The 18,002-nt window shown below is 52.5% G+C and overlaps 3 protein-coding genes across 4 annotated transcripts; 1 reads left to right on the top strand and 2 right to left on the bottom strand.

Moving 5' to 3' along the window:
- Window positions 1–988: 988 nt before the first annotated feature.
- On the bottom strand, window positions 989–3,581 carry LOC120587649 (uncharacterized). Its single transcript, XM_039844747.1, has 3 exons — window positions 3,377–3,581; window positions 2,461–2,626; window positions 989–1,405 (listed from the first exon to the last, which is right to left on the bottom strand). The coding sequence occupies exons 1-3, from the start codon at window positions 3,495–3,497 to the stop codon at window positions 1,213–1,215; spliced, it is 480 nt and encodes a 159-aa protein (XP_039700681.1). The 5' UTR covers window positions 3,498–3,581; the 3' UTR covers window positions 989–1,212.
- A 216-nt stretch (window positions 3,582–3,797) lies between these two features.
- AAMP (angio associated migratory cell protein) lies at window positions 3,798–8,871 on the top strand. 2 transcript variants are annotated; one of them, XM_039844742.1, is made up of 11 exons: window positions 3,798–4,012; window positions 4,481–4,636; window positions 5,326–5,445; window positions 5,967–6,106; window positions 6,364–6,508; window positions 6,791–6,874; window positions 6,990–7,105; window positions 7,249–7,352; window positions 7,504–7,594; window positions 7,811–7,965; window positions 8,396–8,871. In XM_039844742.1, the coding sequence occupies exons 1-11, from the start codon at window positions 3,892–3,894 to the stop codon at window positions 8,469–8,471; spliced, it is 1,308 nt and encodes a 435-aa protein (XP_039700676.1). In that variant the 5' UTR covers window positions 3,798–3,891; the 3' UTR covers window positions 8,472–8,871. The 2 variants fall into 2 exon arrangements, with proteins under 2 accessions (XP_039700676.1, XP_039700675.1); XM_039844741.1 differs by having other exon boundaries at window positions 3,802–4,012; window positions 4,478–4,636.
- Window positions 8,872–9,120: 249 nt separating this feature from the next.
- Window positions 9,121–13,495, bottom strand: GPBAR1 (G protein-coupled bile acid receptor 1). The gene is made up of 2 exons (XM_039844743.1): window positions 11,986–13,495; window positions 9,121–10,303 (listed from the first exon to the last, which is right to left on the bottom strand). Exon 2 carries the CDS (start codon window positions 10,256–10,258, stop codon window positions 9,266–9,268), a length of 993 nt encoding a protein of 330 aa, XP_039700677.1. The 5' UTR covers window positions 10,259–10,303; window positions 11,986–13,495; the 3' UTR covers window positions 9,121–9,265.
- Window positions 13,496–18,002: the final 4,507 nt, after the last annotated feature.

The raw sequence follows: 18,002 nt of genomic DNA, 5'->3' as shown, positions 1-18,002 counted from the left end.
GAGGAAGGGGACTTCTCCTCAGTTTGTTCTTAACTCTCGCTGGAGACTTTAGACTCAAACCCTGTTTCTCCAGCCAGCTACTGCTTTCTTCCCGACACCAAGTGCCTCAAGCTGGAATGGGGAAGAGGGACAAAGCATCACTCTATTGGGTGGGGTGGAAACCGAATTAGCCCATATATAATTAGAACTTCTCTATTAGTCCTTGGTCCTAAGTACATCACAAAAAAGACCTAACTAGAAATGTAATAAAGTTTTATGTTTAGAAGTTAAAAGCCTGTGTGGCTCTGGTTTTCTTCACTTTAAGGTGTCAACTCTGGGAATATCTGGTCTGGCTCTACCTGAGGCATCCACTTCCTACCTTTGTATTCTGGCTTGCTATCTTCCACCTTTTCTAAGATAACCAAATACTTTTGCCCTGGTGCTTCCTGGTGATGATGTGACAGGCTGGTGAAAGCTCACCCTGTATTACTGGGTCTGGCAGGGACCACTCAGAGCAATAGCACATGATCTTTTCTGCATCATGGACCCTTTAAAAAAGCTCATGAGAGCTACGAACTCTCTTCCCCACACAGTTGTGTGTGTACACACAATTTCACAGTTGGGGTGGGAGAGATGGACCACAGGTTTAGGTTTAGAACCCTTGCTTTAGAAATCACTAGTCCAAAACTTCTTACAAACAAGGAAACTGAGGCCTAGAGAGGTTGAGTCAGTTGGACTCAGATATGAGGAATGGTGCTTTATTTTCTTCCACACCCTCAATATCCTCTTTGATTCTTTCTATTATTTGTTCAAAGCTGAGAGAGACCCCACCCTCCTGGCCAACAGCTCTGAGGGCTTGGTCCCCAGTGCCTGAGCCTAGGCTTGTTGCTTAAGTCTCTGTGGTTTCAAGCTGTGAACACTGAATGCTTCTGTGACAGGGTGCACACAGGAGTAACCAACCCCGCCCTCTGCCCCTCCCCTCCCAAGGGACTCAAAAACCCAGTCCTGGTTCCTTTCCACTCAAACACTGGATAACTTTATTTGCCTTTGGCTGGTTTCTCAGGAAGAGGAGGGGAGGAGAGGGGAAGAGAGGGATGGGACTGGCAGCAGCCTGGGCTTCACGCGCCCTCTGGTGGCCCTCAGAGGCAAGAACCAGAACTGCAGCCAAACCCAAAGGACTTCATAGTCTGAAGACCACAGTCAATACAGTCTAGGGGAGGGCTGCTGTGTTCCTCAGGTCTGCACACTGGACCCAGCTTCAGGAGATGGGGCATGTTGGGAGGAGGCCCTGAACCTCTGGCTCTCATACTCGCCCGTGTTGGATGCCCGCATGTTCTGCCGAGCCTTCATCTGCTTCAAACGGTCCTTGTCCACTTCCCGCTTGGTGAGGATGAAGAGGAGGATACCACAGGGGAAGCCGATGGCCCTAGGGGTGGGGAGATGTGCACGGGGTTTGGGGAGGGGCCACGCCTGAGCCAGAGGAGCTGGGGGAAATCTCATTCCAACTTCATTGATCTCATGAACACTGCAATACCTCTTGTGTCTGTCTATTCAGCCTCCACGCTGGCTGCTGGAGGGTCCCGTGAAAATCAGATCCTGCCGCTGCCCTGCTTAAAACCCCGTAACATCTCTCCATCACTTCCCAGCCAAGTCCAAACTCCTAGACATGGCACAAAAGGCCCGGTACGGTTGGGTCTCTGCGCATCTCTTCAATCCCTTCCCCTGTAGCCTGACACCTCTCACCGTAAGCCCTGCAATCTTGTTATACAGCCTGTGCATGATTCTCCAGACGGCCCATCCTCTTTCCCTATCAAAATTTTGGCAAAGGTTCCCTCTGCCTAAACTGTCCCACATCTTCTCCTAGACTCTCCTTCTTTTTTTCTTTTTCTCTTCAGATTCCCTTTCTTCATCTGAGTAACTGCTATTTGGGAGGCACCTTGCTGTGGGGGAAAGGGCATGGAGTCACAAGACCTGGTGAGAACCCCAGCTCTGAGCCTTAGTTCTCTCATCTGTGAAATGGGGATGTGATATTTATCAGAAAGACTAAAACATTACACTGTAAAGTCCTGGAACACCTAAGGTGCTGAAAACAAAGCTTAATTTTCCTCTCCTTTCCCTTTAATACTGATCCATAGTATGTATTAAGGTCAGAGTCAGATCCAAATAATGTATGACATACTGAACACCTTCTAGGTGAGACCTCAATTGGGGCTCACCCCAAGCTCCCAAAAGAGGATGAGGCCTGAGACCCAAATTTGAATCAAATTAGCTCAGCTTACTCCACAGAAAACCCACCGTCTCTCCAATTCCACATTCTTTCCCACCTCCCCTGTCCCATTCCTCTGAGATTCCAGTCCTTGCAACCAGCAATTCTGTCCCCTTGGATTAAGCTCACCACCTGAAACTTAAGAGAAGTTTCTGGCTCCTACCCTCCCCTGGTGCCACTCCCAACTGGTGGGCAAAGGGTTAGTTAAAACTCACCAGGCTAGTTCCACAGCTTTCATGGGGTTCTTGCCTCTCTTTCTGGGAATGTATTCCAGCTCAGGAGACAGGGGCTCAGGCTCTTCCTTGCACTCTGAGGAGCTGTGGCTTTGCAGTGCCCGGGTCCTGTTCTGAGCTTTGTTAGCTGTGGCTCCTGAGAGAATCCCTGTGGATGAAGATCATGAAGGTCAGTAAAAGGATGAGGAGTAAAGCATGGGGAGGAGTGGTTGAGATCTGAGGAAGGGAAGTGACTGCAGTGGAGTAACAAGTGCCAGGAGAATCCAAACAGAAATGGGAACATCACCATCGATCGAGGTGACACCTTTGGAAGCCACTTCCACGTCACTGTGGGCTCATCACCCTGGAGCCAGGAAAGCAAGCTTCGCTGTTCTTCAAATCCTCAGAAGACAGGATAACAAGGACTGCAGTGGGACTCACATGAGACGTATGAGGCAATTCCGAGAAAATGTTTTCAAACTGCAGAATGTTAGCACTGAGAGGGGGCTTAAAGCTCCGTCCCCTCGTTTTATAGAAGAGGAAACTGAAGCCCAAAGAAAGGAGCTGCTTCATCCAAGGTCAAACTGCTAATTATCCGGGGCTAGAACCCAAGCCTCCAGAAGCTCAGGGCTCTTTCCTCTGCACTGCGGTGAGTGTGAAACACCTGGAACACGGGAGTCTAAGAGGCTTACTTGGGGCTCCCTCTCGCAGCAAAACCCCAGAAGTGTTGTGTAACCCAAAAGCAAGAGGGATGGACTGGGTGACCTCTAGAGACCATCCTTTGCCCCCAGATTCTTTAAGATCCTGCAAAAGGGTGCGAGCAGGAATCGAACGCCCTGACCTCCTGCTCTCCCCGGGCGGGATGTGAAAAAAAGGGGATCCCCTATAGTTCTGCCCTCCCCGGGGTCCCTCTCCTTACCCCGGAGAACGCGGGCATTTCTCGCCCCCCGGCCCTTCAGCGCCGTAGCAGCTACCACCGCCGCCATGTTCAGATCCCACCCCCCTTTGCCGCGCTCCCTGTCGGGAATTGTAGTTTGCATAAGGGGCCTCCCCCGCTCCTTTCGTCCCGCCTACAGACCAGAAACTACATCTTCCAGAAGCCCGCGGAGCGGACAGGGGAGAACTACTCTTCCCAGGAGACCCGGAGTCGCGCACGCTCGCTTGTTTCGCTCCTGTCGGGGGCGGAGTCAGGCCGGGCGGAGTTTGGATTCTCCCCGCCACGCCCCGTCCCCGGCTCCCATCTCTGCCCTGTGATTGGTGAATAAGCTAGCCAACCCCCTTCCCTACTGGCCGAGCGGCCGTCGCTCTTGCTGTCGGGGAGTCGCCTACGCCTACTTCCTCTCCGGGAGGAGGGGCTCGAGTTCCGCGTCGTCGCGCAGAGCTGACTCTGGGAGGCGTTTGGGCCCAGAGAAGTGGATCGGCCGCTTGCGCCGCATGGAGTCCGAATCGGAAAGCGGGGCCGCTGCTGACACCCCACCACTGGAGACCCTAAGCTTCCATGGTGATGAAGAGATTATCGAGGTGGTAGAACTGGATCCTGGTCCCCCGGACCCGGGTGAGAATTGGTGGTCCTCAGGCCATGGGACAGAAGGCGCGCACCCCTAGCCTCTGACCCCTGCTTCTCTCCCCGCCCCTCCACGCTCCACCGGTCATTCCTACCGACTTCTCTCGCTCTTTTCTCCTCCCCCACCACTAGCTCTCAGGTTCAAGCCGGGTGCAGCCTTTGATGCCTCTTCCCTTCTCACATACCCCTCTCTTCCTGTCATCCCTTGGTCCTTCCTTTTCCACACAGTCGTAGGCCAACTCGTGGTATTCAGACCTGGTCTCGTTCCCACGCGCCCCCTTCCTCCTCGTTGCATCTCGCCCCCTGTCTCGCCTATCTGTCTGTCTGGGCTCTTACTTCCTTGGGGTTACACATGACCTGGCTCCAGCTCCCAGGCTTCCGCTCTCTACACTATAAGTACTCATTTCCTTCTATTGTTTGCTGAGCTCCCATTTTAACCTCCCCCCCGGACTGCAGCAGATGATCTAGCCCAAGAAATGGAAGACGTAGACTTCGAGGAAGAGGAAGAAGAGGAAGAGGGCAACGAGGAGGGCTGGGTTCTGGAACCCCAGGAAGGAGTGGTAGGCAGCATGGAGGGCCCAGACGATAGCGAGGTCACCTTTGCATTGCACTCAGGTAGGTCTCTGAAGAGATCCGTGGTAAACTCAGTCCAGGCAGGCATTGGAGCATTGCATATCTTCTGTGTACAGAGCATTATGAGGGATGCAGAGGAAGGAAAATACCCACCTTGCCCTGGAGGAGCTCACAGGTAGGGGTAGTATGAGGGAATTGGCTCCTGGGGTCCGCTGAGAAACCTGGGTTCAAATTCTGCTTCTGCTACTTAACAGTTTGATAAACTTATGTTTATCAACGTTTCTGGGTCTTAGTTTTCTTTTAAAAAGTTACCTAGGTGTAAATTAGATGTTGTAGTCTTTTTTTGAACATATTTTGTACAATTTTTAAGTGTTGGCTCTTAATAAGAGACCGATAACAATGATGCTCTTTCCTCCCTGTTTGTACCTAGCCTGGTGGCATCTCATGCTAAGAGCTGTAAGCCTTGCACATGTGCCCTTAGTGTAGGGTGGTGAAGGGAGCAGCACTGTAGGGGCATCTGCCCTGGAGAAGGACTTGGAGCTTGGCAAGCTTGGGGAGGGATTTCTCCAACAGCCTGATGCTTGAAACTTAGAAAAACTTGGATGCACTCTTCTTTTCCAGGAGGAGACATGTTGCTTTGGGTAGAAGGGGGTGGGCTTCCTGCAGGTCTCAAAGGACAGAACCTTAGTGGGAGCCATATTTTCTTACTTGGGGAATTTCTTTTGGGACAGCATCTGTGTTCTGTGTGAGCCTGGACCCCAAGACCAATACCTTGGCAGTGACAGGGGGCGAAGATGACAAAGCTTTCGTGTGGAGGCTCAGTGATGGGGAGCTGCTCTTTGAATGTGCAGGTGAGGGGGCCTAGGTGAGGTTGTGTCCCTTTGGAGGTCTTAGGTGGCTAGCCTGCAGTGGTTGTACACCAGCTGCCATTTATTGACTTCCATTTTGTCAGCTCTGTGCTGGGCCTGAGGACCCCAAAGAAGAAGAATATAGTCCATTATGGACATAGGAGAGAGAGGCACTGATTGGGTAAGGGAGTCTGAGAAAGGCCTGAGGAAAGGCGATGCAGGCTGGCGTAGGAGTGTTTGGGGAGAGGGGAGGATGTAGGTATTCTAGGCAGAGGTGTAGAGTGAACAGAAAGGTAAGTAAGACATAGGCCTGGGCTAAGCGAGGTTGTGGGGGGCAGCACTGTCTTCCCTGGGGAGACCTGGGCGCATTGGTTCCTGCAGCAGCAGTGAGTTTGGTTACCTGTTAGGTTGGAGCCTGCCCTTCCTTTTTTCACAGCTGGTCTTTTCAGGGGCCAGATACCTGGATCATGTGCCCCCAGCGCTAGGTGCCCTGATGTTTTCTTTCTGCTCACTTTTCCTTGAAGGCCATAAGGACTCTGTGACTTGTGCTGGTTTCAGCCACGACTCTACCCTAGTGGCCACAGGGGACATGAGTGGCCTCTTGAAAGTGTGGCAAGTGGACACCAAGGAGGAGGTCTGGTCCTTTGAAGCAGGAGATCTGGAGGTGAGATCATCAAAGTGGGATTCAGCTCTGGGGGGCCTTGGGTAGGGGGCGAGAGCTTGGGGGTCCAGTCCCACCTTTACCAGACCAAGCCATCACTGAGCTAGTGCACTCTCAAGGTATGGCAAGAGTGTCTGTGCCTGTTACCTAGAATGTCCCTGCTGACTCAGAAGCAGGGAGACCTTGGTGGGGCTCATGAGGCAGGCTCTTAGGTGGGATAGAGTGACAGGCCTCTCTGCTGACCCTTCCTTTCTGCCCAGTGGATGGAGTGGCACCCTCGGGCACCTGTCCTTCTGGCGGGCACTGCCGATGGCAACACCTGGATGTGGAAGGTCCCGAATGGCGATTGCAAGACCTTCCAGGGCCCCAACTGCCCAGCCACCTGTGGCCGAGTCCTCCCTGATGGTGAGAGCAGCTCCCCTGAGTGTCCTTTCCTGAGTGCAGAGAGGTTGGACACAGGGTTATGTGCCTCTTAGGCTCCCTCGTGGGCCACAGCCGGCAAACCCTGAGCCTGCCAGGCCCAGTGCAGCTGCCCGTTTCCCTCTCTGAAGTGGGTCTCCTCTGCTGGTCCTTGGGGGGCAGTGTCTGTTCCCTCACTTTCTTGTCTCCCTCCCTCGCTCTTTCATCCCCTCGCTGGGTGTGTCTGAGTGTATCGTCTGTTCTTTCTTTGTGCCTCCTGCCCTTTAGGGAAGAGAGCCGTGGTTGGCTATGAAGATGGCACCATCAGGATTTGGGACCTGAAGCAGGGAAACCCTATCCACGTACTAAAAGGTGTCAAAAGTGGGGGCAGTGTTACCCTGGGCCTTTGTAGAGAAGGGGCTGAGACCTGGGGCCGGACTCAGAGGGGACAGGGTGAAGTCTGATTTATGCCCCTACTCCATCCTAGGGACTGAAGGTCACCAGGGCCCTCTGACTTGTGTTGCCACCAACCAGGATGGCAGCCTGGTTCTAACCGGCTCCGTGGATTGCCAGGCCAAGTTGGTCAGTGCCACCACCGGCAAGGTGAGTGGGACCTGGAGCCTAGCTGCGGAACTCTCCACTTTTGCCTCTTCTTCCCTTTTCTTATTCTTCACTTAACAGCCTTCTTTCCGTAGCAGAGGACCAAGTTTCCATGCTCTTCTCTGATCCTTTCCTCTGTCTCCTAGGTGGTGGGTGTTTTCAGGCCTGAGACTGTGGCCTCCCAGCCCAACCTGGGAGAAGGGGAGGAGAGCGAGTCTAACTCAGTGGAGTCCTTGGGCTTCTGCAGCGTGTGAGTGTGAGCCAGGGCCTCGGCCTGGAAACAGGAGGGGCTGGGGTGAAGAGAGCTTAGGGAGGGGCCTGGGTTTGGGGGACCAGGAAGGAGTGAAGGGCACTTGAGCCCTGATCCCTCGATGGGCTCTGTGCTGCTCTCTTCTACCCAGGATGCCTCTGGCAGCTGTCGGCTACCTGGATGGGACCTTGGCCATCTATGACCTGTCTACGCAGACCCTTAGGCACCAGTGTCAGCACCAGGTACAGGCAGCCTCGAGCCACGGCCATGGCCATGGTCTTGGGGAAGCCCAGATCTTTGGGAGCATCTACCCCAGACCTGGCTCCCGTTTGGTCCTTCTCTGTGGCCCATCCTCCCTCCCTCCCTCTGTACTCCCCTTCCTCCATGGGAGTTGGGAGCAGATGCCTCTCATCTCTCCCACCCCTGACCTCCACCCTGCTTGTTGCACCCTGGTGCAGTCGGGCATTGTGCAGCTGCTGTGGGAGGCAGGCACCGCCGTGGTTTACACTTGCAGCCTGGATGGCATCGTGCGCCTCTGGGACGCTCGGACTGGCCGTCTGCTGACTGACTACCGGGGCCACACAGCCGAGATCCTGGACTTTGCCCTCAGCAAGTAAGTGAATTGGGCAAGGGCTGGGGTCTCTGTATTTGGAAGGTGGGAATAGCACGTGGGGGGCCACAGGAACCTGGGGGTGTGGGAGGGGCTTCCTGAGGGAAGCTGGGACCCAACGCTAGGTGTCTGCTTGCGAGGCAGGAGTGCTGGGAAGCCTGAGGGGGTCGAATGACTGTGACCTAGGTCTCACACTTCAGTCATGACACTGAGGGGTGGGAGTGCTCCCCCCGTGCTGTGGCTCTTCTCTCATCCCCTCACTGGTTGCTGGCTTCAAGTGTATTCACTCAACGTGGGTTTGTCAGCCTAGTGCCAGGCACTAAGGGTCTAGAATTGATGCGCTGGAGGAGGCCACATGGGGCCCCCTGGGCAGTGGGCTTGGGCCTGGGCCCCAGGTCCCCCAGTCCCTTTGACGTGTGCTTTCTGTCCACAGAGATGCCTCCCTGGTGGTGACCACGTCAGGAGACCACAAAGCAAAAGTATTTTGTGTCCAGAGACCTGACCGCTAGTGGCTGCAGCCTCTGCTTTGTGTCTGGTGTCGAGGGGTGAAGGGAGACCCCTCACCAGCAGAGGCAGCAGGAGGGTATGAGGGAAGAGGAGGGGAGGGGCCTCGGGCTACTTTCCAACCCCTTCACACTGATTTGCCCCTTCTGTCCCTTTCTTCTCTTAAAAGACCTCCCTCTGCCCCTCCCCCCCTCACCCAGACCTGGTGGATTCCTCAGAGGGAGGTTCACACCTCTTTCTCTTTCACTTTCCTTTGCTGGCGTGAGTCATGGGGTACTATTTGTATGTGGGCAGTAGGTCTTCGAGGTGCCCGTCCTTTCCCTTCCCAAATCTCTGGGGATGGAAAGGAGGAAGAGAGATTAGTTACAGATTTTAAAAATGTAAATAAAATATACTTCCCAGAGACAGTATCTGTGTGGAATTTATGGCAGCCGGACCTGAGGAGGAAGCAGTGAGGGGCATGCCAGGGTGAGGCCCCACCTCCCAATCTGCTGGCTTTCCAGCTCAGCTCACCCTCTGCCGATGGCATGGCCTCGCCTACAGTGGCCGGCCTATCCAGGGTTGGACTCTCCCTCGATGCCCATCTGGCTTTAGGTTCTTTCCACAGCTGTTCTACCTGCCTCTCTCTTTCTGCAATATGGAATGAGATACCAATAAACTGGGCCAGAGGAGCTTTATTTGGCCAGGGTGGGGTAAAAAGGGCAGGGTGTCTGATCCAGGGGTGTGGGGACAAGTGGAGGTGGGTTTGGTGGCCGAGATGGATGGATGCTTCTAGTAGGAGTGAGCAGAGGTCCATCCCCTAGTTCAAGTCCAGGTCCATGCTGCTTTGGCTGCTGGTGCAGTATGCAGTGCTGGGGCCAGGACTGCCCGGAGAGGCTCTTCGCCGTAGCCTCTGTAGCCACCTTTGGGCAGCTGCCCTCCAGGGAGCTGTGTAGCGCTGATCACCTAGCCCCATGGCTACGGGCACAGCTGCTGCACTGGCACTGCCCAGTGAGGTGAGGGACAACAGTGTTCCAGGTCCCAGTGGTGGACGCTGCTCATAGGCCAGGACTGAGAGGAGCAGGGTGATCACATAGGGCCCCCAGCACAGCCCAAAGAGCAGCGTGGCTCCAGCCTGTGCCCTTGCTTGCCTCCAGGTAAGGGCCCGGGCCAGGGCTGAGGGTGCCCCTCGGCATACTGCCCGCTCCAGCCTGCAGATGTCCTGCAATTGGCGGTGGGCAGTGGCCAACACGCAGGCTGAGAGAAGGGCGGCGGCACCCACAGCAGGCAGCAGCAGCCCGTAGACTTCCAGGTAGAGGTAGGGGGCTGGGAAGACAGCCTGGGAGCTGCAGTTGGCCCCAGGAGCCCAGTGGTTCCACCCTAGAGCGGGCAGGCTGGCAAAGAGCAGGGGTGAGGCCCAGGTGAGGAACAGGGCCAGCCGAGTGCTCCCACGGGGCTGCAGAGGTCGCAGCACTGCCATGTAGCGTTCCCTGTGCACCAGCAACAGGTTGGCGAGCAGGGAGAGGAAGGAGAAGTTGGGGGACAAGTAGAAGAAGAGACAGGACCAGTAGCCTCGGCGGCTCTGGCTCCACAGGCCTGGCAGCGCAGGCAATGCCAGACCTGTGAGCAACCCGGCCAGCAGCAGGCTCAGGAAGAAGCAGCCAGCAGGTGGGCTGCGCAAGTGGCGGTTCCCAGCGATGCCCACGGCCAGGAGCAGGTTGGCCATGACGATGAGACTTGCCAGGACCAGGGAGAGCTCCAAGGTCCCCTCGGGAACAGCACTGGGCACCTCCTGGGTGCTGTTGGGTGTCATCTTGGGACTAGGGACAGGGGAGGCCTGGAGCAATTGCTGGCATGCCTGGATGGAAGATGGGGTGAACAGAGTTAGGGTGGGGCTGCAGGTCACTGTCTTTTTGGTGGGGACTGCACATTAATCTAGAGGTTGCAGACCAGTGGACTGTAGGCCATATCCTGTTTGCTGATACACATTTTTTTTTTTTAAATTAATGGCAATTAACATTTACATAATTTCTATTTTGCATTTCTCTTAAGAAATGTGTGGCAGCATGTATGTCCTGTATGGGGTAGTGACCAGCTGGAGCAAAGCAGCAGCTGCCTTTGGAGAGGTCCCTGCAGTCCCCATCAGGCCACTTCACCCATTTCTGTTATCTGTCTGGTCCCTTCTGGACAGCTATGTTTAATGCCTGTTTAGTCTGAAAGGTGGATACACCCAGCCCCAAAGCATCTTGTTTATCTTTGCCTCCACCCACCGAAGACTCCAAATAAGCCAGCAGAGGATAGGGTCTGGCTGGTTTGTAGTGTCCTCTGGCTAGCCACAGTGGAGATTCTCCTTTGGGCTGGGGCTGGGGCCAGGTGCCAAGATGGAGAGGGGTCCCTGTCTTCAGATACTTAAAGCCTGGTTGGCACCAGGGCATTAAGGATTGGGGGTGAGGGGCGGGCAGGAGTGAGTCAGAAGCGGGGCTCGCTGAGCACTCGAGTTATTGAGGAGGCCAGGGCAATGGATTGCTGCAATGGGGGCAGGGTGCCCTGTCCCTCGCACACCTCCCCCCATTCGCCCTTATAGCCCGTTGGTTACAGCTCAGTGAGCAGCCTCCGGGTAGGACTTCCAGCCCATAAACTTGACTCTTCCGGACACTACACTAGCAACAGGGCCCTTCCAGGGAACTAGAGGGAGAGGAGTTGCTGGGGGTGGGGGTGGGGAGTGGGGGGTGGAAGGGAGGATTGGCAGTGAATGTGGAGATGCCAGGGGCAAGGAGGCCCCCCAAACCCCCACTCCCTGAGTTGAAGCCAACTCCAGGAAAGAGGGAAGAGATGCTGCAGGACAAGGCCTGGCCTCTCTGTGGCTCTTCACTTGGCTCCTTGTTCTCAGTTCTCCAGCACCCTGGCCCCACTGCCACATCAGGGAATGGGGAGTGGTCTTGGCCCCTGTGGTAATTTCTGCTTTTGTCAACAGGTGAGCAGTTGCTGTTGCTAGGATTAAAGTCAATAAGGAAAGGATTCCTACCTGCCCCCTAACCTGGATGGGAGGATCAGAGGGCCTATGCCACCCCGAGCTCAGGAGCTGCCCCTTCTATTCAATTCCCTGGGGCCTCCCGTCTGCCGTATCCCTTTCCCCTCCCCGATTTCCTCTTCCTCCATCTTCCCCAGTGTACTCTCCACTCAGGACAGCTTTCCTCCTCAGCAGCCCTCCAGTTTCTGTTCCCCTTCATTCCTGCATGCTCCACGTTATTAAACTCCAAAGCGCTCAGGGTCCTTTACCTCAAACCTGGCCCTTGGATCCTGGGCTGGAGCTCCAGCCCTCCCCTCAAGTTGAGTCCTCCACCCCACCTCCACCAGGGCAGCAAGTAAGGCAAAGGTCAGCCCTCAGGGGCAACTTCCCAGTGGTGTGTGGGCAGTGTGACCCCACACCGCGTACCCCGGTGCCTCTGGTGGCTTGAGCTGGGTGCAGTGGCCTCTTTGGGATTTGGGGCTAAGGTCTCCAGATGTGGCTACAGCTGGAAGGAGGGTGTAACTACTCACATGGCTGTTGGACACAGGCGTTGCTTGCCTAGCCTGGGCTTTCCTCTGAAGGTCAGGGAGCTGCCGTAGCCAGCCCTGCGGGGCTTCTGGACATGTCCGATGTCCTGGGTGGGCGGAACATGGTACCTCCACTCTGAGCCAGCAGGGACCTGGGCTCTTCTTGGTCGATCAGGCTATGCTGGGGATTGGGTTCCTGGAAGGATGGAGCTGAGGCCCTGGGGCTTAGCCTAGCCCCGCCCCTGGGGGTGGGACCTGGCACGCCCTGAGCTGTAGCCACTGGGAGGCCTTTCTCTCCAGCTGTACCAGTGTTCCCCTTTTCCAGCCACTGGCCATAGCTTGCCACTTAGGTGGCAGATCTACTTCAGGTCGCCCAGCTTGGAGACCTCTTGCCTGCTATTTGCTTGCCTAAACTGAGAAACGCATCCCAGTTAATGATTTGGACTACTTCCCTCCACTTTCTGCCCCAGCTAACGCATTTACATTTTATGAGCCTTATACCCCTGAATGGCCAGCTGGCTGGCTGACAGCACATCCAGCTCCATAATTTTGCCTGTCTGTGAAAGAGCAGTGTATATGTAATGGTGGCAGTGGTGGGGTGTTTGGGGCCTGAGGATCTTCTGCCCCCTATCCTGTTGCCTGATGGACCTTTCAGCTTATAGGGCCGGGTTTGCCTCCCAGAAGTGGGAGTCATTTCACACACTTCTCAACTACTTTGTGAGTCAAACTCTGGGCTACAAGGTACAAGTGGCTCTGGGGGTATGACCTTGGGCAAACTACCCCCGGGGCTCCATTTTCCCACCTATAAAATGGGACAAAGAAACCCATTCTCAGGGATAAAATATGTAACTGCATATAGCCCAGTGCCTGACACTTAATGAGTCTCAACACATGACTTCTCTCCTTCCTCTTCCACGATGATGAAGAGGTCCCAGCCAGTGTTGAAATCAGAAAGCCTGGCTTTGGATTTCAGAATGCTGGCTGGGGCCCTATTTTTTTTTCCAGCTGTGTGAATTTGGGCAAGTAACTAACATTCTTTTGGCTTAGTTTCTTCATCAATAAAATGGGGCTCACATTGTACCACCTATTGTGAAACTTATTGAGACAATGTGTGATAAAGACTAAGCGCTCGGCATAGAAGCACTCAATGGGAGGCAGCTGTTATGAACATTTTTAGGATTTCTGCTCTTCTCTGCATGTTCCTTGCTTCAGCCACCTGTCCCCTCTGAAGAACAAACTCCCTAGAGAAAGGCAGATAGAGAGCCTATGAAGAACAAGAGAGGAATGACATTTACTCTAGAGAAAATGAGGAAACTGGTATACTCACGCACAGCTTAATGGGGATGCATTCTAAGAAATGCACTGTTAGGCAATTTCATCACTGAGCGAACATCATAGAAGGTATTTATACTAACCTAGATGGTATAGCCTACTACTCACCTAGGCTATGTGATACAGCCTATAGCTCTGTAGGGGATGAAAAATAATTTTCCCTCTACCCTTCTAAGTTCTTGGCTGAGACAGCCCTGGAATAAAAGACAGATTAATAGGAGAAAAACAAACAAAAATTTGATAACATGTTTACCTCCTGTATACATGGGAGAGACCCAAGAAAACTGAGTAACTCCCCCCAAATGGCTAAAGCCATCGCCTTAAATACCAGTTTCAGCCTCAGACAAAAGATGTTGGGGGTGGCGGGAAACTCACAGCAAACAAGGGGAAGGTTGCTGTGCAGACTGAAGTCACTGTCTTCTGCACTGATGTTTCTAGAAACAAGGTCACCCTCTCGTCCAGGTACAGGGAGACATCCTTACAAATGTAAATGTCTTTTACAAAGGCTAACTTCTACTTGGTTTTTAGACTTCTTTGAAATCTGCATGTTTCTTAAAATTAACTAGCCTAAAATAATCATTATGCCAGAGACATGTTTTAGGGTCACAAATTCTATTCTCCTATAGCTCCTAGGCTACCACCCGGTACAGCATGTTACTGTCCTGAATACTGTAGGCAATTGGGACACAGTGGTATTTGTATAATGTGTTGCATTACAAAATCACGAGGAATAGGAATTTTTCAGCTCCATTATAATCTTATGGGACCACCAGTCTACATGCGGTCTTTCACTGACCAAAACATCGTTATGCAGTGCATGACTGTACAGTGAGAAGGGCAAATTCAAGGCTAGGTGGCCAAGAAATGTGGTGCCCTCATTTCTACCTTGTATCAGATATGGCTTTGGGGTGAGGGAGAGAGGCCAGTTACATTCCTTTAAGACCTGAATTGGGAGGAAACAGGCTAAAACTGTAGCAAGAAAGTCAGAGATGAGATGTTAGGAAAAACTTCCTTGCTTGGGAGCACGAATGGATCAAGCAAGGGGACTGCTGGGCTCTCTGGGAAGACCTGGGCTGAAGGGCTGGAGGAGTAGCAGTCAGGGAGCCTGGAGAAGCCGGACGTCCATTGAGACAAAAAGTGGGAAGAGGGAAGCATCGACTCAAAAGCATCCTCAAGGGAGATGCTGGGTGGAGGACACGGTTCCAGCAGACAGTCCTCGGCTCCATGCTGTCAGGCAGAAGTCAGAGGCTCTGGGAGAGTTCATCCCAGAGTCTGGACAGAAGTGGGTGTGTGGCCCTTCAGATACTGGACTGCCAGGAATAAACAGACCTCCTGTTCCCAGCCCTGGCCTCCCTCATGCGGGATCCAGGATGTCTGTGTTTCTTCTTCACTGCTCTGTCTAAACACTGTGTGTGGGATGACGTGTGAAGGGGGACAGCTTTGGCAGCAGGAGCTGGGAAATCTGGGTTCTGTGCCCTGCTTGCTCAGCCCTTTCTTCCTTACCGGATTATCCAGTTCCTCTCTGCTCCTTCAAGCCCTGGGACTGACTCATGCCCACTTTCCCCTCTTTGCCCAAGGAGGGCCCTAATGCAGGTATTTTGTGGATGCTCTATTTAGCTGACTCTGCAGGCCCTGGTGCCCCAACCCAGGCCCCATTCTCCTTTCCTCAAGTCATCTGTATCATGGTGCCCAACCCAGACTGTTGGGGAACCCTTCTGGGTCTCCTTCAACCCTTCAGTTCTCTTGGATATATGAATTTCTCTCTGCTAACCCTCACTGTGGAATGCATGGGCTGGAAGTACTAACTGGGTGAGTGGAGGCAATAGGGCATTGGGGCTTCCTTGGCCTCCTTGAGCCACTGTTCAATTCTTCACATAGACAAGAGCAGATAAGCCCTTGGAAGCCTCTGATGGGTTTTGAGCACAATCCAGTGACTGAGACTGGCCTGAGTCCTGGCTTCAGGAAGCTCTAAGTCAGCTATGGGGCAGAAGAAATCCTGGTCCTTCCTGTTAGGTGGAACCCATTAGGGTTAAACTGCCATTCTCTAGGTCACTCTAGGAGCCACAGAAATTGCAGTGCTTTTAGCAATTCCCAGAAGGGGGCAGCATTGCCTAAACTAGAAATACCCACCCCTCCCTCCCTCCCCCCAGGAGATCCAGAATTGGGTCTTAGACCCCTGTAGCTTTGGGGACAAGGGTCCATCAAGCCAACTTTGAATGAGACCAAAGGGAACTGAAATGGCAACTGCTAAGTATCACCTCCCCACAAGGGAAATGATGCAGCAGCTAGCATTTTTTCCTGGTTTAACTTCCTGTCCTCTGATCCCACCCTTCCACTTCCTGTTAGTCTTAATTTCCTTTCCTGCCAAGCTCCTTGTTCTTAGCATGCTCAGGTCCCGCTTTATCCAGGCATTGAGATTCCCACCAACACCCTCCTTCCTCCCCTACTCACCACTACAGTTTAAGGGCCACCTAAGCAGGAAAAAACACCAACTCTCTTGGGGAGGACCTGGAAAACCCCAAGACAGAATGACTTACATTGGACATCACTTCCTTAGCAATCCTGCCACTTCCGATCCCCTTGGATGTATAGATTTATTATATGGTATTAAGTATTCTTATAGGCATTATAAATGCCTATGCTGTGATAGTCACTTATCTGTTCTCTTTTCCTTTTAAAAGCCCTGAGATAGGTGGTGTTATATCCAACTAAAGATGAGGATATCAGGGCTCAGCTTAAGAAATCTGCTCACAGCTATTAAGTGGTGGAACCTAGATTCAAATTCACCCGTCTCAAAATATTGCTTTCAATCTCTACAACTTATATCCAAGGGTACCCACACTTCCCAGGTGTGGAACCTCGGGCAGGTGAGCCAATTAGCAGTAATTGAAACTAGCTCATTTTTTCCCCCAGCTCACATCCCCTCAGTGTGCTCTCATCTTGAGGCCTCCCTCCTCCCACAGTACTACGGGCCTGGGCTGAAGTTACAGTGGGCCTTTGTCCACAGAGGGAGGGAGCCGTGTTAACACCAGGTGTGTCCTGGAAACAGGTGAAAACAAATGAGGGGTTTCTACCAACATGGATTTTTCATGCCAAGTCTTAGAATTGAGAAACTTAGGATTTACTGCTGTAAAAAATATTTAATGACTTTTTTCCTTATTTTTTAAGCAACCTTGGTTCTGCCATCTAAAGTACTTGTCAGAAATCTGATCCCCACTATTGGCAAAAAGAGTACAGTGAGTCCCAACTCACTAAGGAGTTATGTTCTAAAGTCAGAAGGAAAGCAAAAACTACTTTAAAATTACCCTTGAAAACCTCTTGGGGTACAGAATACATAAATGTCACCATCTCTCAATGTATCTAATTTAGGTAGGTGTTCCACCCATCAGAAGTAGGTGACAAGGGGCCACATCCTAGGAAAACACTGGGTAGACTCAGTGTGGTACACTTTCCACTGGAGGCCACAGGGCCAGCCCCAAGGGGACAGCACTCTCTAGGGCACGTTTGTTGAAATGAGCACATAACTGCATCCTGAGCTCTTTAAGGGCCCGTTTATATGAAGTAAAACGAAGTCTGGATGACTGAACCACCTGTGGCTTTTGAACTTCTTGACCGTAACCCATAGAAAAGGACATTTTATGATCTGGTCAAGATGTATATATATAACTTAAATGTATTTCAGAATTGATACTTTCCCTTAGCATGTGTGATATACTGATTGATCTCGTCTGTTGTTTTGTAAATGCTGGTGAAAAAGCTACACATGTATCAACGTCAGTTTCCTGGCTATGATTCTATACTAGTTATGTAAGATGTTACCATTAGGGGATATTGGGTGAATGGTATACAGCAGGGGTCCCCAACCCCCAGGCTGTGGACCGGTACTGGTCCGTGGCCCGTTAGGAACCGGGCCACACAGCAGGAGATGAGCAGCGGGCAGGCAAGCAAGCGAAGCTTCATCTGTGTTTGCAGCCATTCCCCAGCACTAGCATCACCACCTCAGCTCCACCTCAGCTCCTCAGGCATTAGATTCTCAAGGAGCACCGGTCCCTGGTGCCAAAAAGGTTGGGGACCACTGGTATACAGGATCTTTGCTGTATTATTTCTCATAACTGCATGCGACCTCTATAATTATCTCAAAATAGTTTAGGAAATAAAAGGCTGGGTGTGATGCAGCCAGAAGATTGCACAATTAAAAGTCTTCAAACTAGTCTGAGCACTAGACGGAGACAAAAGAAGTTCGAAACCATTAGGATGCCCCTCAGACCATTTCGGGTGCCCCTAACGTTCTCCTGATAATTCTTTACCAGGCAAAATTTCCGAACTAATTTTATTTTAGGGATCAGTGTCCTCCTAGGGGACAGCATATTTTGCTAGGCTCAGAATCCCAAAGTGAATTTTGTGGAGTGCTAGTCTTTTGGGCCGCTGTGTGAGAAAAGAGAAAACTGTAGCCAGTTTGCATCAGATCCACACCTAAACACCAACCAGTGTCCTGCGGAACCACACACACCCTGGAACACATTTAGAGAAATATATTATTCATTATAAAAGAATAAGCCGGAAACACTTTCATGTGCCTGTCACTGTCTTGGCCACAGACAGACTGAGTAACCGAGCTTTACATTAATCATGTTTAAGTTTACTCAGAAATGCCACCAAGAGCTCACTCCTCTAAGGGAAGGCTGAGG

The sequence above is a fragment of the Pteropus medius genome, unplaced genomic scaffold (assembly GCF_902729225.1).
Source record: "Pteropus medius unplaced genomic scaffold, Ma_sr-lr_union100, whole genome shotgun sequence".
NCBI classification, from domain to species: domain Eukaryota; kingdom Metazoa; phylum Chordata; class Mammalia; order Chiroptera; family Pteropodidae; genus Pteropus; species Pteropus medius.
Note: the sequence above shows the minus strand (reverse complement) of the source record. Positions and strands in the feature narration are given on the sequence as shown.

Coding starts and splice junctions, on each gene's coding strand:
- LOC120587649 (XM_039844747.1), bottom strand. CDS start 3,497: ATGCAAACTACAATTCCCGACAGGGAGCGCGGCAAAGGGGGGTGGGAT. Junction 2,627..3,376: donor AAATGCCCGCGTTCTCCGGG/GTAAGGAGAGGG, acceptor CTTCATCCACAG/GGATTCTCTCAGGAGCCACA. Junction 1,406..2,460: donor AAAGCTGTGGAACTAGCCTG/GTGAGTTTTAAC, acceptor CCCCACCCCTAG/GGCCATCGGCTTCCCCTGTG.
- AAMP (XM_039844741.1), top strand. CDS start 3,892: ATGGAGTCCGAATCGGAAAGCGGGGCCGCTGCTGACACCCCACCACTG. Junction 4,637..5,325: donor CACCTTTGCATTGCACTCAG/GTAGGTCTCTGA, acceptor CTTTTGGGACAG/CATCTGTGTTCTGTGTGAGC. Junction 7,106..7,248: donor TCAGTGCCACCACCGGCAAG/GTGAGTGGGACC, acceptor TCTGTCTCCTAG/GTGGTGGGTGTTTTCAGGCC.
- GPBAR1 (XM_039844743.1), bottom strand. CDS start 10,258: ATGACACCCAACAGCACCCAGGAGGTGCCCAGTGCTGTTCCCGAGGGG.